The 23,941-nt window shown below is 36.8% G+C and overlaps 1 protein-coding gene across 3 annotated transcripts in view; it reads left to right on the forward strand.

Annotated features, from left to right (window-relative positions):
- The window catches only part of PNPT1 (polyribonucleotide nucleotidyltransferase 1), a 50,398-nt gene that overhangs the window by 22,276 nt on the left and 4,181 nt on the right, over positions 1 to 23,941 (forward strand). For 2 of the 3 annotated variants that reach the window (XM_032292082.1, XM_032292084.1), the window contains exons 12-26: positions 349 to 445; positions 897 to 999; positions 6,221 to 6,291; positions 7,699 to 7,735; positions 10,768 to 10,834; positions 10,955 to 11,044; positions 12,443 to 12,496; positions 18,226 to 18,332; positions 19,173 to 19,244; positions 19,327 to 19,390; positions 20,192 to 20,275; positions 20,591 to 20,674; positions 21,543 to 21,649; positions 21,751 to 21,806; positions 23,635 to 23,713. In XM_032292082.1, the coding sequence (XP_032147973.1) occupies positions 349 to 445; positions 897 to 999; positions 6,221 to 6,291; positions 7,699 to 7,735; positions 10,768 to 10,834; positions 10,955 to 11,044; positions 12,443 to 12,496; positions 18,226 to 18,332; positions 19,173 to 19,244; positions 19,327 to 19,390; positions 20,192 to 20,275; positions 20,591 to 20,674; positions 21,543 to 21,649; positions 21,751 to 21,806; positions 23,635 to 23,713 (1,172 nt within the window). The remainder of the gene's footprint in view (positions 1 to 348; positions 446 to 896; positions 1,000 to 6,220; positions 6,292 to 7,698; positions 7,736 to 10,767; positions 10,835 to 10,954; positions 11,045 to 12,442; positions 12,497 to 18,225; positions 18,333 to 19,172; positions 19,245 to 19,326; positions 19,391 to 20,191; positions 20,276 to 20,590; positions 20,675 to 21,542; positions 21,650 to 21,750; positions 21,807 to 23,634; positions 23,714 to 23,941) is intronic. The other variant, XM_032292083.1, reaches the window with a different exon arrangement.

The raw sequence follows: 23,941 nt of genomic DNA on the forward strand, positions 1-23,941 counted from the left end.
GAGAATTGCTTGAACCCAGGAGGTGAGGTTGCAGTGAGCCAAGATCACACCACTGCACTCCGGCCTGGGCGACAGAGTGAGACTTTGTCTCAAAAAAAAAAAGAAAAGGGAACTGATTTTAAAGCAAACTAAGTTCACAGTAACAACACAGTTGTGGTACTTGGTACTTGATGTGTCACAGTTGCTTGAGAACATTTTATTTATCTACTTTGTTTGCCTGAGGACTAAATGTTCAGAGTTATGTCCCTTGGTTGATTCCTGTAGTTAATTGATTTTATGCTATGGACTTTAGAGAAATCTTGTCTCCTTATAAGTAAAAATCTTTATTTTGTTTTTTCTTTTCTATAGAAACATTTCCAGAGGCCGATCCATTTGAAATAATAGAATCCTTCAATGTTGTTGCAAAGGAGGTTTTTAGAAGTATTATTTTGAATGAATACAAAAGGTAAACGTACCCTTTTTTGATGAAATTGAAGCATGTACTGTCTCTGCAAGTTGCCTTGAAAATGGAAACTTCATCAAAGAAAGTTTATTTTCTTTCAGTTGAACAGTAAAGAATTATAATATTTGCTATATAAATGGGCACCTATTGAAGAAAGAGTATATGGCTATATGACCATCTGTCTTGGGCCTTGTGTGTAAAGCAGTGAGTGCTTGCCAGTGCTGACTGTATTTCAGGATTACCTGTGGAGCTCTTTAACAACACAGGTATATAAGTTCAACTGCAGACATTCTGATTCAATGAATCAGGATAGTGCTCAAGTATCTGTATTATTAAGTTCCATAGATGATTGTGATACGCAACTGAGGTTGAGAACATCCTGGCAGAGATAAAGACAGGTGATTTTTCTGATTTGTAGCATGACATCAAGTACTTATTTCTTCTATCACTACAGGTGCGATGGTCGGGATTTGACTTCACTTAGGAATATAAGTTGTGAGGTAGATACGTTTAAAACCCTTCATGGATCAGCACTATTTCAAAGAGGACAAACACAGGTAATTTATATAAAAAGCTCTAATTATTTGCTAAATTAAGATTGTTTAATTAGATTTAATAGAAATACATTAGTAGATGCTATAGGTTTTGTCATATAGTATAATTTAGTTAGATTAATGTGTGTTCTTTTTTGTTTGTTTTGTTTGAGACAGGGTCTTACTTTGTCACTCAGGCTGCAGTGCAGTGACACAATCATAGCTTATTGAAACTTCAAACTCCTGGACTCAGGCAATCCTCCCACCTCAGCTTCCTGAGTAGCTGGGACTACAGGCATGTTACCATGCCTGGCTAATTTAAAATTTTTTTTTGTAGACAAGGTCGTACTATGTTGCCAAAGCTGGTCTCACACTCTTGGCCTCAAACAATCCAGTGTGCTGGGATTACAGGCATAAGCCACCGCACCTGGCCTCTGGTGTATTTTATATAATTTTAATAGGTTTTTTGTTTTGTTTTGTTTTAGGTATACTTGCTATTCAATAAACTATGCTGTTTAGAGTGTATGATTTGGTAACTTTTCATATATACAACTGAGAAACCAGTAAAGATAATGAACAGGCCAGGCATGGTTGCTGAGGCCCAGGAGTGAGGATTGCCTGAGGCCAAGAGTTTGAGGTTGCACTGATCTGTGGTCGTGCCATTGCACTCTAGCCTGGGCTACCGAGCAAGACCCTGTCTCTTAAAAAATTTAAAAATGAAAAAGATAATGAACATATCTGTTACCCCCAAGAGTTTCCTTATGCCTTTTTGTAATTCCTTCTTCCTGCCCCCACCTCCTCAAGTGACTGCTGATCTGCTTTTGCTGCTATAAATTAGTTTGCATTTTCTAGAATTATCTGGTATTTCTGTTGTATCTTTCTTTTGATATTGGATATACAAAATTGATAACTCAGGCTCCAGTTTATGGCATATTGTTTTTTTGGGTTTTTTTTTTTTTTTTTTTTTTTTTTTGAGGTGGAGTCTCACTCTGTTGCCCAGGCTGTAGTGCAGTGGCATGATCTCAGCTCACCGCAGCCTCTGCCTCCTGGGTTCCAGCAATTCTGCCTCAGCCTACTGACTAGCTGGGATTACAGGCACACGTCACCACACCCAGCTAATTTTTTTGTATTTTTAGTAGAGATAGGGTTTCACCATGTTGGTCATGCTCGTCTTGAACTCCTGACGTCATGATCCTCCTGCCTTGACCTACCAAAGTTCTGGGATTACAAGCCTGAGCCACCACACCCAGCTGACATATTGTCAGTTGACCTATTCAGGGCCCTCATTTATTTTCTCCATTTAGCCTGTGCCACAGTTCTGTTCTTTTTCTTTACATAGGCACCCACTTTTTTGTATTTAACATGTAGCCTTCTGGTTCTCCTTCTGTTCATGTATTAACACTTCCCTACATCTGTATTCATTGTCCTATATACCATATTATGCTTTATACCTCTTTCTTATTTGTTTCTTTAATTCTGTCAATCTGATAGGTACCAAGTAGTATCTTGTTGATTTAATTTATATTTTCCTGATTACTGAGCATTATTTATATAACAGCCAGTCAACATGGTCACTGCATAAACCATGCCCTGGGAAACTGCACACCACCAGGGCATTATTTTCACATGGATGTTGATCCCTAGAGCTGTGCAGTATGGTGGCCCTGCCTCAACTTTGCTTTTTTATGAATTTTCTGTCCATATCCTTTGGCCAGTTTTTCTTTCTTTAATATGGTTTACTGTATTGTAGCTATTTTGCAGTAATTTCTTATAAGTGTTTTAAATATTCTTTTTGGTAACAAACTTTATATATATATGTTTCCTTCTTTGTTGATTGCCTTTTAACTTTGCCTGCAGTAGCCTACTGTGTTTAGAGTAAATCTGAAATCTTTAGTTCTGATATAGTTTACCTTTTCACTTTTGAGGTTCGTATTTTTGAAGTTTTATTTAAGAAATTCTTCTGTACCTCAAAGTTACGAAGTTACCCACCTACTTTTTCTATTAGCTTTCTAGTTTTAGCTGTCAAATTTAGACCATTAATTGATCTTTGAATTTATTCCTACATGTTGTATGAAAGAAAACCTCCATAGTGAACCAATTTTACATTATTTACTAATACTTTTTCTCAGTGACTTGTGATGTCACCTTATGATCGTCAAAATTTATAAATAACGTTGTTAAACTATATGTTTTTTCATTGTTATGTGAATTTTTGGAGCCACTGCCAAACTGTTTTAATTATCATGATTTTGGGGTACATTTTAACATCTGAGAAACAAATCGTCTTCCCTGTTTTCTCTTACCCTCAAAATTGTTTTAAAATATAGGTACATTTGTTCCTTTTTTTATTTTTTCTTTTTTTTTTTCTGAGACGGAATTTCACTCTTTCGCCCCGGCTGAAGTGCAATGGCACAATCTCAGCTCACTGCAACCTCCGCCTTTCGGTTTCAAGCAGTTCTGCCTCAGCTTCCCGAGAAGCTGGGATTACAGGCACACGCCACTATGCCCAGCTAATTTTTGTATTTTTAGTAGCGATGGGTTTTCTCCATATTGGCCAGGCTGGTCTCTAACTCCTGACCTCGTGATCCACCCACCTCGGCCTCCCAAAGTGCTGGGATTACAGGTGTGCGTCACCGCGCCTGGCCCCATTTGTTCCTTTATTTGAAATTTAGTTCATATCAAGTTCTCAAAATATCCCTTTAGGATTTACAATAGTAATTGCACTAAATTTATATATTTATCTGAGAGAAGAATGATACTTTTATAATTTAAGTTATAGTCTTTAGAGTGAATATAGTCTGTCTCACTTTTGATTAAGGTTTTCTTTTATGCTCTTTAGTAAGTTTTTAAAATGCCTTCATTAAGATATTCTGCATACTTTTGTCATCCATTGTGATAATCTCTGCCTTTGTAACTGTAGTACTTAGTCCATTCATGTTAAATTTAACCACTGATATAATTGAATTTACTGTCATTTTATTATTTATCTTTCTTTTGCTGTTGTTTTTTGTTTCTCTATTTTTTACTTTCAGCCTTCTTTTTGAATTAATTGAATATTTTTATAACTATTTTAATTTGCCTATTTATTTTTCAGTTGTACCTCTGAATTATTTTTCAGTGATTACTATAGAAATTACAGTATACATACATAACTTCTCACAAGTCATTTTATTTATATATATTTTAAAATTTTTGTAGAGACAGGGTTTCACCATGTTGCCCAAGCTAGTTTTGAACTCCTGGGCTCCAGTAGTCCTCCGGAGGCCTCAGCATCCCAAAGTGCTGGTATTATAGGCATAAGCCACCATGCCAGGCCCTCACAGTCTTTTTAGAATTAATTTTGTACCACTTACCATAAAATGAAGAAACTTTGCAACCATTTAGGTGCATTTCCCATCGCTTCTATCCTTTATATTGCAGTTGTCTTATTATGTATTACAACTACATGTGTCATAAACCCCCGCAAGGCAATGTCATAACTTTTATACAATCATATATTTTAAGGAAGTGATAAGAAAAAGATAGGCTTTTATATTGGCCCACATATTTACCATTTCTGGTGCTTTTATTCCTTCCTGAAGATCCAGGTATGGATCTAGTATCATTTCTCGTCATTCTGACAAGACTTCCTTTAATATCATCCTATGAGTTTTCTAATAACAAATTCTAATTTTTTGTTTTTCAGAAATGTCTTTATTTTGCCTTTATGTACAAAGAATCTTTTTTTTTTTTTTTTTTTTTAACCAGATACTGCATGTTCAGTGTACAAAGAATCTTTATGCTGTGTACAGAATTCTGGGGTGATTCTTTTTTCTTTTAGCACCTGAAGATGTTTCAGTGTTTTTTGTTCTCCATGTTTTTCTGATGAAAAGGATGCAATCAAATCATTGTTTCTTATATATTATGATTGTTTTCATGTAGGTGCTTTCAAGATTTGCTCCTTATCTTTGGTTTTCAGCATTATAATTGAAAGGTGTGGTTTCCTTTGAATTTATTCTGCTAAAAGTGTGCTGAGCCTAAATCTGTCCATTCATGTCTTTCACCAAACTTCAGAATTTTTATCTATTCTTTCTTCAAATATTTTTTCCTGCCTCATTCTCTCTTCTTGCCTTCTGGAATTGTAACTGCGCATATGTTATCCTTTTGATACAGTCCTACAGGTGACTGCAGCTATGTTCTCTTTTCCCTGTCTTCTGCAAATTGGACAATTTCTGTTCATTCATCTTCATGCTCACTGACTCATGCTATCTCCTTTCCATTATGAGATATTAAAGTTTTCAGTTTTAGAATTTTCACTTATTCTTTTTTATGTCCTTTTTTCCTTTTTTTTTTTTTTGTTACACTACTGTGAGATTATTTCCACATACATTTTTTTTAATGTCCTTTGAGTATAATTATAATAGCTGTTAAAAATCTTTTGCCTGCTGAATCCACCTTCTTAATCAACTCAGAATCAGCCTCCATTCCTTGTCTTTTTTCTTGAGAATGTTCCCTGTTTCCTGTTTCGTTGTAGGTTGTATACTGGATGTTGTAAATGATACATTGTAGAGTCTCTGGATTATATTATGTCTCTACAAAGAAGACTGATTTTTTTTTTTTCTTGAGACAGAATCTCACTCTGTTGCCCAGGCTGGAGTGCAGTAGTGCAATCTTGGCTCAATGCAACCTCCACCTCCCAGGTTCAAACGATTCTGCCTCAGCCTCCTGAGTATCTGGCACTACAGGTGCACACCACCATGCCTGGCTAATTTTTGTATTTTTAGTAGAGACTGTTTCACCATATTGGTGAGGCTGGTCTTGAACTCCTGACCTTGTGATCTGCCTGACTTGGCCTCCCAAAGTGCTGGGACTACAGGCATGAGCCACCACACCTGGCCTGATTTTTTAAAATTTTAAGCAGGCGGTTTTATTGGCTGAACCTGTATTGAGGCTTTCTCAGCGGACTCTCATACATAGTTCTTAAAAATACTGCTTTTTCTTCCTGACTTCCTTCCCCAGCACTCCTAGTGCAGTGCTTTACATTTGTAGTCTGTGTGATGTTAGAACTTTGGATTATTGAGGTTTACACATAGTTTGAATATTTATAGGATAAATAAGCATTTACTGCACTTAGTAGGATGGCAAGCTTTGTGTAGGATGTACTTAGCCCATTTTTTTAAGAGTTAGTTGGATTCTTCAAATATTTTTAGTTTTCATCTTTGTGGTTAGTATATTAAAGCCTGAGAAATTCTTTTTTCTTTTTTAGGTGCTTTGTACTGTTACATTTGATTCATTAGAATCCAGTATTAAGTCGGATCAAGTTATAACAGCTATAAAGTAAGTTATGTTATTATGATGTTTGTTATATTTTATGATGTTCTAGTATATAATTAAAGCTTATGTGATATATTATTAGTCATTGTTACTTTAACTTGTATTTTTGTACTTCATTTTTCTGTTTACATCATGATTTCAAAGGATTGTGTGTGTGTGTGCTATATTGTCTTCTAAATCACTAGTTTACAACAAATATTGGTACATCAATTAATTCTTTACTGTGAGTACATTTAGTTTGTTCTGTGTCTCTAGAATGATTTCTTAGGACAGACTTCCTTGGTAATCTTGAATGGATTGGTTTTTCTATTTGAAACAAGAGGGCAAATAAATAGACAAAAGTTCCCATTGCTGAAACTAAGCTGGAGGCTGTTAATGAAAAGCCTTGTCTAATCCCAAGCCACATACATTGTGATTTTGTGTTCAGAAATACTTGGCTGTCCTCCTCTGCTCCTAAAAAGTCAACAATAAAATCATGCTGATGAATTTTGATGATAAGAATCTGTATAGCAGTCCTCACCAGCATTATTGCATCAGAGTCTTGACATTCATAGCCAGTTCTTTATTTTCGTCAGTGCCTAGTAGGGCTACTTTCAGTTCCCTAGTTAAGGGTCTCAGAAGACCACAGGGCTCAGCCTCCCTTTTCCTGCTGCCCAACTGATGAGGATAATTCCCAGTATCTTCGGGATAGCCCCTGTAATTGATTTCCATGTATCTGATAAAATCGACAGTGCAGCTGTGTGTGTGAAGGTGGAATGCAGAGCACTGGGCTTGGTCAGGGAACCTCCACATACTCTAGTGTTAGGTCTATAACCTACGTAAATAAAGGGGTTCATGTCGTCACTCAGCCACACTGGCCTTTGGTTTCTATTTCTTGAAAAATGAACAGGGCCAATGACCCACTATAATGCTCTCTAGCTGCCCTATTCTGTGATTCCTTTAGTCCTTTGAAGGAGTTTGATTTTTAGATTTCTTTTTCATAGTTACAGTTTATGATCATGCAGATTCTGCCCCATCCCAGGACTTTTTCTTCATTTCCCATGTTGACTGGGAGAAGCATTATAGCTCTGAGATTTAACTAATGTGGTTACAGCATTTAGGATTCTCTCAGTAGTTGTTAATGCTTAAAAATACATCTATTGTCTTGTCTTAGTATTAAAATTTGGATTTAAGGACTTACATTTAAAGCAAAACTGGCTTTCTAAATCTGTACAATTTATTCATAAGCTCCAGGAGAAAATATCATCTCACAATCATCCTTCTAATTAATTCTGTGGTTTTCAGTTTCAGTCTAATATTTATTAATACCTAGATGTTTTGTAAAATCCCCTTAAATATGTTTTAGTTGTTTATTGAAACAAATACATTTTTTTCCTATGATGTTTTTAATATGATGCCTTTTATTTGTAGTGGGATAAAAGATAAAAATTTCATGCTGCATTATGAGGTAAGGTGAATTTTTTTCCCCAAAATTTTATTTTATTTATATTTGTGAGACAAGGTCCCACTCCGTTGCCCAGGCTGGAGTGAGTGGTGCAGTCTTAGCTCACTGCAACCTCTGCCTCCCAGACTCAAGATATCCTCCCGCCTCAGCCTCCTGAGTAGCTGGGATTACAGGCATGTGCAACCACGATTGGCTAATTTTTCTATTTTTTTCTAGAGAATGTTGCTCAGGCTGGAACATTTTATTTTTTAAAACTTCCAGGATACAGTAAAGTTAAAAGAACTTTTCAGTGACTATTCATATACCCACTATCTGGATTTTACCAATAATCATATTTTACTTTGCTAGTTTCATCATATATCTATTAAGGTCAGTTTGGGGGCTACTATTTTATTGTTTACAGAAGGCATGGCAAGCTTTGTGTAGAATGATAAGTAGAGAGAGACATAAGTAGTATTTTAGAGAATACTTTAGTACTACTTTAGATACTTCATTCACAACAAATCCTAAGGGACCAGACCTAGTATAAAGTACTTTTAATTTTGTTATTTGAAGAATATACATGGAGACCAGGGCATGGTGGCTCATACCTGTAATCCCAGTCCTTCAGGAGGCCGAGGCAGGAGAATAGCTGAGCTCAGAAATTCAAGACCAGCTTGCGCAACATAGTGAGATCCTGTCTCTACAAAAAAAATCTAAAAATTAGCCAAACATGGTGGCACATGCCTATAGTCCCAGCTGTTCGGGAGGCTGAGGGAGGATCGCTAGAGCCCAAAAGGTTGAGACTGCAGCAAGCCATGATTGCCCCGCTGCACTTCAGCCTGGGCAGCAGAGTAAGACCCTGTCTCAAAAAATAAAAGTAAAAAGAATACAACATGAGAGTAGCAAGTCATTTCGCTTTTGTAGAACCCTTGTTGGCTGCCCAGAGTCTCAGCATTTCACTTTTGTTGAATCTGTTATAATCAATAGAGAACATTTTTTGTGGAAAGTACATGCTACAGAATATCCATAAACATCAAGAGTCACACAGGTCTTGAATCCCTTATAAATATCCTGTTCTCTAGATACACCCTGGTGCTACAGAAGCCAGAGAGGAATTGTAATTGAGTAAGTCAGGTTCTTTGTCATGAGCTGGAGAGCACATGGCAGTCTAAAAAGGGCAGCTGTATAAAATGGAGCTCTAGCTATATCCCTTTATTATAATATAAAGCACAGGTACTGAAAACCATATAAAACGAAGTATGGCTTAATAAGTTTTTATAAGGCAAATACCCTTTTAACCACCACCCAAGTCAGGAAATTTGACATTGCCAGCCACCTCAAAAGCACCTTCATGTTCTTCATCCCAATGTCAATACCCTCCTCTCCTAAAAGTAACTACTCTCCTAAGTTTTACAGTAATCGTCTAGGATTGCCTGGCTCCATTTCTAGATACTATAGTTTAGTGGGGTTTTTTATTTTAAAAGTTTGGTATATCCTTTTTTGTTTTAGTTTGTTTATTTGAGACAGAGTCTCACTGTGTCGTTCAGGCCAGAGTGCAGTGGCACCATCTTGGCTCACTGCAGTTTCCACCTCCCAGGTTTAAATGATCCTCCTGCCTTACCTGCCCCACCTCCCCCCCTCCCCACCAAGTAGCTGGGACTACGGGCACCACCACACCCTGATAATTTTTATATTTTTGTAGAGGTGGGGTTTTGCCACGTTGCCCAGGCTGTTCTCAAACTCATGGACTCAAGCAGCCTTCCTGCCTCAGCCTCCCAAAGGGCTGTGATTACATGTAGATGTGAGCCACCATGCCCAGCCTGATATTTAAGTCTTTTTAAATCTATACATTTCTCCTCCATTACATCCTTTTTTTAACAGTCTTATTGTTGAAGCCCCATAAGCATTTGACATATAGTCTCCTATCCCACAGTCTGGGTATTGCTGATGGCACACTCATGGTGTAATTCAGCATGTTCCTTTGCCCTCTATTTCCTGCAAATTGACTGCTAGATTCAGAGGTTTAATCAGATTCCTGCTCCATCACTGCTTTTAAAAATTTTCTTGTTAAACTGGAATTACAGATTTTGGGGGGGATTTTTTTTTTTTTTTGAAACAAGATCTCACTCTGTTGCACAGGCTGGAATGCAGTGGCACAATCTCAGCTTACTACAGCCTCCACCTCCTGGGTTAAAGCAATTCTTGTGCCTCATCATCATAAGTAGCTGGGATTATAGGCGTGTATCACTACGCCTGGCTGATTTTTGTATTAGTAGATACAGAGTCTCACCATGTTGGCCAGGCTAGTCTCAAACTCCTGAGCTCAAGTGATCCGCCTGCCTCAACCTCCCAAAGTGCTGGGATTGCAGACGTACACCATTGCGTCCAGCCTGAAATTACAGATTTTTATGGAAAATCTTCCAGTTCTCAAATGATCACAATGAATTCACATTCCTTCAAGGTAACATATCCATCAAATGAAACAGTTTGCAACCACTGGCTAAAATAAAACTCTTATAGAAAAGAGCTGTTTCCTCCATACATTTTTGGCATTATGTTTTGCTTGAAAAATACTTCAAAATATGCAACTTCCCATTCATGTGTTTTGTTTCATATCTGAAAGAGGTGGTGGAGAGAGACAATTCTAAAAAGTATCAGTGTAAATTAAGTTTCAATTTAGTGAAATCAGTGTTGGCTTTGCTATGGAAAAAGCTGTGAATTTTCAGTGTATACTTTTAAAATATGTATATGTTTTCTTTCAAAAATATAACATTTTGTTATTGTTAATAATTTAAACATTATGGAAATTTATGGTGTAAATCCGCATACGCTTCCAGTTCCCACATCCCAAGCTATTTACACACTGGAAATAGCTACTTATAGCAATTTGGTAATGTATGTTAAATTTACATCATATATTTTCTGTGTATTTATTAATGTATTTTTTTTTTAATGAGACTCCACTGTTCTAGAAGTTTTTTTTAATATTTTGGTAATATAACTTGGACATCTTTTCATGTCAATTGTATATGTGTGTGTGTTTCTTTTTTAAGTTTCCTCCTTATGCAACTAATGAAATTGGCAAAGTCACCGGTTTAAATAGAAGAGAACTTGGGCATGGTAAGTACAGATCTGTAAACTTACATGGTATTCTTACAGAGACTTAGTACTTTTTTTTTTTTTTTGCCCCACCACCCGACTTAGTACATTTTTTACTTATTGTCTCCTTTTCTATTTTAGGTGCTCTTGCTGAGAAAGCTTTGTATCCTGTTATTCCCAAAGATTTTCCTTTCACCATAAGAGTTACATCTGAAGTCCTAGAGTCAAATGGTATGGTACTGAAATACTTCTTTCATAGTAAAGACCAAATTCCCTATTCTGTTATTAAGTTTTCAAATGTAATGTTACATTATGTTTATTACTACAGAACCCAAGTTTATTGCAAGAGAAAAATGTATTGAATTAATCATATACTTGTCTGAAACTCTGTTGTTAGCTAACGAGTTGCTTTGAAAGCAATATAAAACAAATATTTTTCTTTATCTGTTATAATAGATCCAGTTTGGCTTATTTATTTTTACAAATAAATTTAAAAATTTACAAATATTTTTCTTTATCTATTATAATAGATCCAATTTGGCTTGTTTATTTTATTTCTAACTACAGAACAAGGTTAGCAGAAGAGGAAGGGCCAAAATAAAGTGATCATTAGGCAGGGGATACCTGTCACATATCCACATGAATAATAAGTGAACATCACAGATGGATTCTAGGCTAAAAGGTCACATTTAAATAAAAATTTCAGGCCAGGCGTGGTGGCTCATGCCTGTAATCCTAGCACTTTGGGAGGCCAAGGCAGGTGGATCATGAGGTCAGGAGATACAGACCATCCTGGCTAAAATGGTGAAACCCCCGTCTCTACTGAAAATACAAAAAATTTAGCTGGGCGTGGTGGCACATGCCTGTAGTCCTGGCTACTCAGGAGGCTGAAGCAGAAGAATCACTTGGACCCAGGAGATGGAGGTTACAGTGAGCCGAGATTGTGCCACTGCACTCCAGCCTGAGTGACAGAGCGAAACTCCATCTCAAAAAAAAGAATCTTTGTAGCAATACTGTGCAATAGAACTTTTCGTGATGGGTTGGGTGCAGTGGTTCATGCCTATAATCCCAGCACTTTGGGAGGCCAAGGCAGGTGGATCATGAAGTCAGGAGATTGAGACCATCCTGGTTAACATGGTGAAACCCTGTCTCTACTAAAAATACAAAAAAATAGCTGGGCATGGCGGTGGGCGCCTGTAGTCCCAGCTACTCAGGAAGCCAAGGCAGGAGAATCACTTGAACTCGGGAGATGGAGGTTGCAGTGAGCAAAGATTGTGCCACTGTACTCCAGCCTGGGTGACAAAGCGAGACTCTATCTTGGGGGGGGGGGGACTTCTTGTGATGATAGAAATCCTCTTTATCTGCGCTGTCCAGTTGAGGAATTGAATTTATTTTAATTGATTTAACTTTAAGTAGCCACTTGTGGCTAATAGCCCGGCTACCATATTGGACCATGCAGCCCCATAGTTTATAGCTTAGGAGAGTTTGCCTTAGGTGCTTTTAATAAGAAGGAAGGAGAGACTATTGAATATTTGTATTGTAATTGAATATTTATAAGGAAATAACCGATAACATTTTCTACATTTAAAAAATCAGTGTAGTATAAAGCAGCTGTTTTTCTTTCTGTAGGGTCATCTTCTATGGCATCTGCATGTGGTGGAAGTTTAGCATTAATGGACTCAGGTAAAAGAATTATGTCTCAAAACTGCTAATATTGCTCATGCCTATAGTCCCAGCACTTTGGGAGGACAAGGCAAGAGAGGCTCACTTGAGGCCAAGAGTTCAAGACAAGCCTGAGCAGCATAGCAAAACCCCATCTCTACCAAAAAAATTAAAAAAAAAAAAAAAATGCTAGCCTTTTATATACACCTGTTACTATAAAACATAAGATTTCTTTTAAATTGGATTTTAGTAAAACTCAAAGTCAGATTACAGTTGACCAAATCAAGCCAGAGACAAAATGGTTGAAAAGTAGAGCTTCGGATAGCCAGATAACTGCTGGAATTCTTATTTTTAGCTAAAAGCAGTACACTGAAAAACTTTTATTTGCATTGGTGACCTAGTAAACTTTATTTCCTTCCAAAAGGTAGAGAGCTCCAGAATTGATTCCAATCACCAAGGAAGTTTTGATTAGTAAGTACTATTAGGACTCATAAGAGAAAGCAACTGTAATCTTTCAGTTGATTTATACAAGCCAAGAGAACAGTGCCACTCAGGCATGTACACAGAATTTTAGGAAGGCAGACTACAAATGGTTCATTATAATCCCCGGGTCTAAAACAGCAAACAGGAAAGCATTATCATGCTAGGGGATTCTTAAAACCAATTTGTGCCAAACCATCATCAGTGGTGCTATTCAAGAAGAAAGAGATTCCTTCTCTCTCTTCTTGAATAGCATCAGTGGTGCTATTGAAGAAGAAAGACAGAAGGAATCTCTTTCTTCTTGAATAGCACCACTGATGCTATTCAAGAAGTTAGTAGTGTCTTTACTTGTTAGTAAAGATACTAACAAGGCCACAGAAGGAGTTCTCTGATAAGTTCACACATTTACAGTACTAGCATGAAAGACAGAAAGGAGGACCATAACAAAGGATGAAATAAAAAATGGTGTGAGGCTGGGCAAGGTGGCTCACGCCTGTAATACCAGCACTTTGGGAGGCCGAGGTGGGCGGATCACAAGATCAGGAGATCGAGACCATCCTGCCAACATAGTGAAACCCCATCTCTATTTAAAAAAAAAAATGGTGTGAATATGTAATAATATTATCTAGAAAAATTTAAAAACAGGCCAAACCAAAAAATGTTAAGGGTACTTTTCTAATTTATTCAACGGAGGAAAACATAATCTGATATTTGAGGCAGCTGGTAAAATACTGCTGCTACTATTTTCATCTTAATTCTTTCACTCTACAAATCTTTACTCTGTGGCACCTATGTGCCAAACAGTGATCTAAGTTCTTAGGACATGGTGATGAACAAAACAGCCCTTGTCTTCATGGCTTCTGTTTCTCAGCCTTCTAAATCTCATATTGGAAAACACTGAACAAATCCTGAAAAAGGTGAACTGAAAAATAAAAGACGACATCATAGGAGAGTCTTTACTTGCCATTTTTTAATGAATTCATATCTTTTAGTCTAGACAAAAACTCATCCTTGATTATAATGAGAACTTCAGGATTAGATTACTGAAATATAATGGCAGTCATTGAGAAATCATGGAGACTGGTAAATAGTCTTAAGGATGGAAAATAGTCTTATTATTGGAAGAGAAGAAAAGTGTTTTCTATAAAGTATAACCCAGTGAACTTGACAGTGACCCTCAACAAGACTTTTAAGAACTTATAAAAATAATGGTTTATAAGTAGCTTAGAAAGGAAAGGGGCCACCACACTGGTGGCTCACACCTGTAATCCCAGCACTTTGGGAGGCCGAGGCAGGTCGATCACTTGAGGTCAGGAGTTTGAGACCTGCCTGGCCAACATACTGAAACCCTCTCTCTACTAAAAATACAAAAATTAGCTGGGCATGGTGGTGGGCACCTGTAATCCCAGGTACTCAGGAGGCTGAGGCAGGAGAATCGCTTGAACCCACGAGGCAGAGGTTGCGGTAAGCAGAGATCGCGTCACTGCACCCCAGCCTAGGAAACAGTGACTCTGTCTCAAAGAAAAGGGACTAGAGAGAGAAGCCAGAAGACACTCCTCCAAAATAAGTCATGCCATTGTTAATTCACTTTCTGTTTTTGAAGAAATTACTAGACTTGCAGTAGAAGGTGTTACTGTTGGTGCGAGGTATGTATAAATCAGCTGTACGTTTATGATATCTTGTGTAAATGATGCAGAAATTTAGACTAGATAAGAGGTGCACCAATCATACTGATTAAGGGATGAGCAAAGGGACCGTTTAATCTGATCAGCAGGTCAGAGGAGGATCTCAAGTTGAAGACTTGAGGATGCTTATTTCAGCCCTGTCTCTTTCAGTGTTGACTAGACTGAGAACACTGGCCTGCCAATAAAAAGGATATTGATTAAAAGGAATGAGTGACTGATTTGTTAAATGACAAAATTGAACAGGATAAAAAAAAAATGGAGCTTATTAGTTTAAATTTGAAGAGTCAAAAACCCAAAAAAAGTTAAATTTTATAAGAATGAATGTCAAATCCTGTGGGATGGTCCAATACACGTATACAGTTCAATTCAAAAATGAGTGCTTTCCCTGCCCTAAGTGAGGCACTGTGCTATGCTCCAGGGATACAAATTGTACCCAGTTTTTGAAAAAGCTTAAAGATTTGAAAACAAGCAAAAAGATACCAATAGATCAAAGAAGTAGTAATACAAATATGTATGAGGAATACAAGGTGATTGATGAACTAGGCTGAGCATAACTGGCTGAGAGAGACTACATTTCATCTGGTTTTAAAGGCCGAGTAGTTGTTGACTAGGCATATTAGGAGCAAGGCCTATATTTCACATGAAATGACCAGCATGTGCTAAGTTAAGAAGTTATGAAACAGTGTAGTATGTTTCAGGAATATACTCGAAGAGGTGTTAAGGTAATAAACTAGAACCAGATGTTGAAGGTCTTTGTTATGCTAAGGAGTTTGGACTTAAAGCCAGAATTTTTCCAATTCAGTATTCCATGGAATAGTGTTCCACAGGACATTGATTATTGTATGCCATGAAAAAATTTGTTTTGTTTTAAAGTAAGTTTCAGCAGGGGTAAGCAGGTTTATTTAATGTGGGTTAAATAGACTTTAATAAGCTAATTGGAATACTGACTCTCTAGGAATAGGACATGTAATATTTTTCCAAATTTATTTGACCACAGAATATGTATAAAAATTTCCTAGGCCGGGCGCGGTGGCTCCAGCCTGTAATCCCAGCACTTTGGGAGGCCGAGGCGGGTGGATCACGAGGTCAAGAGATCGAGACCATCCTGGTCAGCACGGTGAAACCCCGTCTCTACTAAAAATGCAAAAAATTAGCTGGGCATGGTGGTGCGTGCCTGTAATCCCAGCTACTCAGGAGGCTGAGGCAGGAGAATTGCCTGAGCCCAGGAGGCGGAGGTTGCGGTGAGCCGAGATCGCGCCATTGCACTCCAGCCTGGGCAACAAGAGCGAAACTCCGTCTCAAAAAAAAAAAAAAAAAAAAAAAAATTTCCTGAAAGCAGGCAATGGAGAACTTGGAGGATTTTATGAAAAACAGTGGCATAATTTGAATCTGCTTTTGTTTTTTCCAAACAGTTTTTCCCAGCTTAAGTGATGAATGGCCCTGGGGAATGAGATGAGAGAGACTAAGAAGTAAAGAGAAACTAAAATCTGGGAAGCCATACAGGGAGATTGTTACTAGGGCAGGAAATGATGTGGACTCAGACTAAAAAGTAGCAATAGGTATTTTAATATTGAGGGTAAAGGATAGCTTTCTAAAAAATAAACAGATCTTTGTGATTTGATGGGATATAGAAATGAGGAAAGAAATGATGATTCTGGCATGTGTGTCTTAGTTGGTTTCAACCAAAGAATGCAGGAGGAAAAGGATTTTTTGAAAGTGGTTCAATTTTGAACATATGTATATTTCTTTTGTTACCATTATTATTATTTATAGAGATAAAGTCTCACTATGTTGCCCAGGCTGGTCTCAAATTCCTGAGTTAGATCCTCCCATCTCTGCCTGCCAAAGCATTGGAATTACAGGCATGAGCCACCAGGTCTGGCTCAATTTGGAATACATTTTTAAGGTGCTTTGGGGACATGAAGCCAGAGATGTCTGACAAGCAGTTTACTTACACAGGTCCAGGCTTTGGTACAGAGAGCTGGACAGAATGGATAGATTTTTAAGTCATCAACATTATAGACAGTGGTTGAAACCATGAGTATAGATAAGATTGCTTAGAGAAAATGAAATGAAATCCATACTCCTTTTTATCAAAGTAAATTCCAAGTGATCAAAACTTAAACATTTTTAAACAAATGAAAGATGGTTAAGTTTTATCAAAATCCTGGAGAAGAAAAGCTCTGCTAAGCAAAACCCAGGAACCATGATTGTGTAAACTAAAAATTCTACACGGAAAACTAATCACCATAAGCAAAGTCAACAAACTAGGAAATAAAATATATTTATATGTTATAAAACATATTATCTTTATATTTTAATAAAGATCTATCCATACTGAAAGAAAATCAATAATAAAAAGACTGCCAACCAAGTAGAAAAATGGTTGAAGGCCATGAACAGGGAGTTCTCAAAATAAGACATACTAATATGTTTATGAACATGAAAAAGTTTTCAACCTCAATCATAAAAAACAGATCAGATTTAAAATAATCAACCATTTTTTACCTTTTAAATTGAGAAAAATCAAAAGATTTGACAAGAAATAACAAGAATATAGGATAGCATGTACCTTCTTATACTAGTAGTAAAAGTTTAAACTTCTGTCTTTAGAAGGCAATTTGACAGTGTAACAAATGTAAATGCACATGCATTTTGACTCAGCAGTCACTTTTCTGTGTGTGACTTAAAAAACATATAGGGAGTACTATGCTGCCATTCAAAGGAATAAAGTAGAGCTTTGTGTGGTGGTATGTGTCAATATCCAAGACATGTTATGAAGTGGAAAAAGGCAAGGTGCAGAACAGTAAATGCATACAGTATGCTCCCATGAGTAAAGAAAACAAAAGATTATATTTACATTTATGCTTGTGCACAGAAATTTTCTAGGAGGATACACTAATGGTAGCTGCCATGGGGAGGTAAACTGAGGGGTTCAGGCTGGAAGAAGTTACCAAATAGATGCTTACTTTCCAACAAAAAGAATAAGACATCAGAAGCAAAAGAGCAAAGCAATGGATAATTTAAGAGTTACAAAGTTTGCTATTATTAGAGGAGTTTTTTGCTGGATATGGTACTTGTTTACATTGTTTAGGGAACTTCATTATATGTTCGAAAACAAATGAAGTAGTCAAATGACCTCTTAAGACTTTTCCAACTCAGCTTTGGTGATTGTCAATTTAGACAACAGTATCACTTACATTAAAAATAAATGTCAGCTGGGCGCGGTGGCTCTTGCCTGTAATCCCAACACTTCCGGAGGCCAAAGCTAGTGGATCACCTGAGGTCAGGAGTTCAAGACCAGCATGGCCAACATGGTGAAACCCCCCTCTCTACTAAAAGTACAAAAAAAAATAGCCAGGCATGGTAGCAGGTGCCTATATTCCCAGCTATTCAAGAGGCTGAGGTGGGAGGATCTCTTGAACCCAGGAGGCAGAGGCTACAATGAGCCAAGATTATGCCACTGCACTCCAGCCTGGGCAACAGAGTGAGACTCCCTCTCAAAAAAAAAAAAAAGTTAATAGATATAATGTGTTTTAAGCTGATGTACATATTGCCCATAAAAGTTCTTTTTCCCAATTATAGGGGTTCCAATTTCATCTGCTGTCGCAGGCGTAGCAATAGGATTGGTCACCAAAACCGATCCTGAGAAGGGTGAAATAGATGATTATCGTCTGCTGACAGATATTCTGGCAAGTATATTCCCGGTTTTAAATATTTAATGAAGAATAAATATAAATTAAAAGATAAAAGCAAATCAAATAATGGTGAAGACTATATGTACTTTGGACATAGCATATTCTTAGAAGAAAGCTAGTATCTGAAGAGCAGGCACTTGTTCTTCTCTTCCTCCTCTGCAGGTTCATCTTGGCTCTTAAAGGATGTGAGTTTAAAATAGATATTATATTAATAGTAATAGACGAGGCACAGTTGGTTATACCTGTAATCCCAGCATTTTGGGAAGCTGAGGCGCATGGATCACTTGGGGTCAGGAGATCAAGACCAGCCTGGCTAATGAGGCAAAACCCCATCTCTACTAAAAATACAAAAATTAGCCGGGCGTGTAATCCCAGCTACTCGAGAGGCTGAGGCAGTACTGCTTGAACCCAGGAGGCAGAAGTTACAGTGGGCCAATACTGCGCCACTACACTCCAGCCTAGGCAAGAGAGCAAGACTCTGTCTCTAAATAAATAAATAAAATGATTACTTTAAACAATAGTAATACTTACACTTAAGTATTACAGTAGTACAGTGTAAGTTTTCATAATGGCTCACTTTAGGATGATCATAAATTTATCCATATGCATTAATGAGGCAAAGAAATGATCTAAAAATGATGTTTCTGGTGAAAATAATTGTAGCTTAAAAAGTCACAAATTGGAAGCAATAGTTAATGTAAAAAACATTGCTGTGTGTTTTGTCTTAGAGGATATGGTTTATTTCTAAAACTTTTTTTTTGAAATGTTTCTATAGCAAATATGTTGATTTTGGTTTTGTTTAAAACTGCGTCATAACTTTTTTAATTCCTGAAGGGAATTGAAGATTACAATGGTGACATGGACTTCAAAATGGCTGGCACTAATAAAGGAATAACTGCATTACAGGTATTTTAAAACTCATTTTGTTTCATTTTTGTAACATTTAAATAATGCCATGAGTCAATATTTATATAATTCTCTATCTTAGGCTGATATTAAATTACCTGGAATACCAGTAAAAATTGCAATGGAGGCTATTCAACAAGCTTCAGGTGAGCCAGTGTATTTGATTCTCCTTTAATTCTGTTCCAGTTTGCTAATGGGAACTATAGTTCTCATTATGCTTATTATAAAACATTGCTTTAAAAAGTGGAATTTCAAATGACTTAACTCAGATGAAGTACTGGCCAGGTGCGATGGCTGACGTCTGTAATCCCAGCACTTTGGGAGGCCAAGGTGGGTGGATCACTTGAGGTCAAGAGTTCTAGACCAGCCTAGCCAACATGGTGAAACCCTGTCTCTACTAAAAATACAAAAATTAACCAGGCATTGTGGCACGTGCCTATAATCCCAGCTACTCAGGAAGCTGAGACAGAGAATCACTTGAGCCCAGGAGGCAGAGGTTGCAGTGAGCTGAGATCATGCCACTGCACTCCAGCCTGGGTGACACAGGGAAACTATCTCAAAAAACGGAAGTACTAAGTAGCCAGGCATGGCATGGTGGCTCATCCTAGCACTTTAGGAGGTCAAGGCAGGAGGACTGCTTGAGCCCCAGGAGTTCAAGACCAGTCTGGGCAACACAGACCCCATATCTATTTTAAAAAAAAAACAAAGAACTAAGTTTTGGAGGCACATGAATAAACATCAAAGTCGGTTACCAGTGAAATTTCAATTATTGCAAATAAGGTAACTCTCTTTAAGATAGGATTTATGGAGAAAAGAATATGAGTGAATTTTCAAGGTAATTAGGATGTGGAGAGCTTCAATTATTTACATCATAAAAACTAAGAGTGCAGCTATTTCAGATCATATTTATGTAGTTACAACTTTTATTGTGTTTTTATCTCTTCTAGTGGCAAAAAAGGAGATATTACAGATCATGAACAAAACTATTTCAAAACCTCGAGCATCTAGAAAAGAAAATGGACCTATTGTAGGTAATACATTAAAATTTTAGTGATCATTGTAAGAAACACTAACATATGAACGAATATTACTGTTTTTAAACTGTTTTTACCCAACACACAAAATAAAAATATTTTAAATACTTTTGTAGCTAAAATGCTTTAAATTTTAGGGAATATTCTTTAACACTTTTCAGTAATTTTAATCATCTACTTTTCTGTTTTATAGTAAAATACATGTGTCTAGGTTAAAAAAAAAAAAAAAAAAAACTCAAGTGACCATGACATGTTTTTAGGTTCATGTAATCTATTTGAATTGTTTACATATTTGTCTGTATTATATTCCAGAAACTGTTCAGGTTCCATTGTCAAAACGAGCAAAATTTGTTGGACCAGGTGGATATAACTTAAAAAAACTTCAGGCTGAAGCAGGTAAGAGTTGTATGAAGTTTGGGGTTTTTTAATTCAATGCTAGACCATATCAGGATTTTTTTTTTTTTGTAACATTTTATAGTTGACTATCTAGAATAATTTTTAGTTTTTAACTTTAGAGGAATTATTACTTAGTTATTTCTTGTTATTCTGCTTTCACTTAATTTTATTTATACTCTTTTATTTAAAGAGTATACACAATTTATTTTTCCTGAAGCAATGTTTGAATTACCTAGTACTTCAAGGTTTGAGGTTATTGCAAGAGAGTGAGAAGCAGAGTCACCTTAGCCATTTGCTAAGATTGAGAAACTGATGGGATTTTGTCCATTATTCATTTATTTACCCTTCTAAAGAGTAAGCAGGAGAAAGAAAAATGGTGAGGAAAGTGTTCTATTATAGCTTTTACTTGTAATTAAGAGAGCAGAACCAGACTCTCCAAAATTTGTATTGGTATATTTGATTCCACCAGGTGGTGAGCTTCAATAAATCAAGCATATTGGCTCACCACTGTATCCCCAGGGCCTACCTAGTATCACTGGAATGAGCAACTGTTTTTTTTTTTTTTCTTCCTCTGTCATCCAGATTGGAGTGCAGTGTACAATCACCATTCACTGCAGCCTTGACCCCTGTGCTCAAGTGATCCTTTGGACTCTGATGCCCAAGTAGTTGGGCACATGCTACTGGGCCCAACTAATTTTTTAATTTATTTCTTGTAGTAACAGGCTCTCCCTGTGTTGCCCAGGCTGGTCTTGAACTCCTCAGATCAACTGATCCTCCCACCTCAGCCTCCCAGAATGCTGAGATTCCAAATGTGACCCACCATGCCCAGCCAAGTTAACTTTAATATGTTAAATTATGTTTTTAAAAGGTGTAACTGTTAGTCAGGTGGATGAAGAAACGTTTTCTGTATTTGCACCAACACCTAGTGCTATGCATGAGGCAAGAGACTTCATTACTGAAATCTGCAAGGATGATGTAAGTATAGATCATATTACATATCATATAGATATATTTGTTTTGTCTACTTTTTGTTGATGTTTTCTTTATGAATCTCATGGCTTATTTTGCACTTACAGCAGGAGCAGCAATTAGAATTTGGAGCAGTTTATACTGCCACAATAACTGAAATCAGGTAATATCAAGTAATATTCTCTGCTGAGCTTTTTCCTTTATTTTTTTATGCCACAGTGGGATGCAGTGGTGCCATCATACCTCTTAGCAGCCTCAAACACTTAGGATCAAGCAAATTCTCCCACCTCAGCCTCCTGAGTATTTAGGACCACAAGCACACACCACCACACCTTGCTGACTTTTTAATTTTTTGTAAAGACAGGGTCTCACTATGTTACCCAGATTGGTCTTAAGCCCCTGGCCTTAAGTGATCCTCCCACCTCAGCCTCCTAAAGTACCAGGATTACAAGCATGAGCCACCATGCTCAGCCTTGTTTTGGTTTTTAACAGATTTCTATTACAATCCCAATTTAATTTCACATTTACTTTATTTACTTTGAAATCATAAGGTGTTTAGATTACGTATGTCAATTGCCATATAATCATTACTTTTTAAGGTATAGTATATTTTCTATGTCATTTTGTAGAATTTTAGTAACATAGTTGTGTGGTTCTAATTATAATACATTCTTCTAACTGAATTCTTTTTCTTTTCTTTTTTTTTTTTTTTTTTAAGACGGAGTCTCACTCTGTTGCCCAGGCTGGAGTACAGTAGCGTGATCTCAGCTCACTGCAACCTATGCCTCCTGGGTTCAAGCAATTCTTCTGCCTCAGCCTCCCGAGTAGCTGGGACTATAGGTGGACGCCACCATGCCCAGCTGATTTTTGCATTTTTAGTAGAGATGGGGTTTCACCATATTGGCCAAGCTGGTCTCGAACTCCTGACCTTTTGATCCGCCCACCTTGGCTTCCTTTCAAAGTGCTGGGATTACAGGCGTTAGCCACCACACCCAGTCTGAATTCTTTAACCAATTTTTCCACCATTTTAATTTTACCAGTAAATATTAAATAGGCCCAAAATAGACCTAGCAATATTTCGTTTTTCCTTTTTTTTTCTTTTGATGGCTTGTTTTAAACATAGTCTGAATGCTTAATTGGCACATATTTTTAAGTGCCAATGTTAATCTCAAAATTTTTTTTTTTTTTTTACCAGCTAAAAGAGATTGCATTTTCAGGATCAGAAAATCCCGTTTTTAAGAAAAAAGAAATTATCAAGCATAGCAAAAATGTTCAGAGCTATTTGAAACAAAAAAGGGCAATGAGATAATTTATTTACTATTGCAGGTGAAAAATAAGAAATGGTATGGGTTATTTTTGTAGACTAGAGAAAAAAGGGAAGATTAGTTTTTTTAATGAAATAAGTATCCCATTTTACCTGACCACCCCTTAAATCCCCACCTTACAGGTTAATGCTATGATATTTTGCACTATTTAAAAAATATTTATGTCATTTCAGAAATTTTTTGGAAAATTGAGACCAGCCTGCCAACATGGTGAAACATCATCTCCACTAAAAATACAAAAATTAGCTGGGCATGGTAGCATATGCCTGTAATCCCAGCTACTTGGGAGGCTGAGGCATGAGAATGGCTTGAACTTGGGAGGTGGAAGTTGCAGTGAGCCCAGATGGCACCACTGCACTCCAGCCTGGGCAACTGAAAAAAAAAAAAAAAAATGTTTTTGGAAATTATGAAATACAGTAGAATACAGAAGAATATATAGTCTAAAAGCTTTTTTACTGCATATTTTTTATCTTTTCTTCACTTTGATTCACACATATTTATAGGGTATATTTTCAGTTGAAAAGTATACTTTTTATAGTTCTAAAAACATAAAAGAATGGATTTCTTTTCTACTTGTTCCTTCTGTGAAAACATAATCAGTTTTATTTGTCAATGGATATACGGATACTTATTGTTTTAACCAGGCTTCTTATTTCTTTTTTGTAGAGATACTGGTGTCATGGTAAAATTATATCCAAATATGACTGCAGTACTGCTTCATAACACACAACTTGATCAACGAAAGGTAAAAGGACAGATGTTATTATTTTTATAACTCTCTTAAAACTACCCTTTTGAAATCACCTAGGTTGATAAGAATTATACACTTTGCCTACTACTAGCTAGACACAGAAAACAAAAGTGGCAGAGATGCTGCTGGCAAAAGTTTTACAATGTTTAACATACATATTTGTTTTTTTAGACTTTTTTTCCAGCATAAAGAAAAATTGGCCAGGCGTGGTAATTCACGCCT

The sequence above is a fragment of the Sapajus apella genome, unplaced genomic scaffold (assembly GCF_009761245.1).
Source record: "Sapajus apella isolate SASKATOON/1434 unplaced genomic scaffold, GSC_monkey_1.0 scaffold26, whole genome shotgun sequence".
Classification (NCBI taxonomy): Eukaryota; Metazoa; Chordata; class Mammalia; order Primates; family Cebidae; genus Sapajus; species Sapajus apella.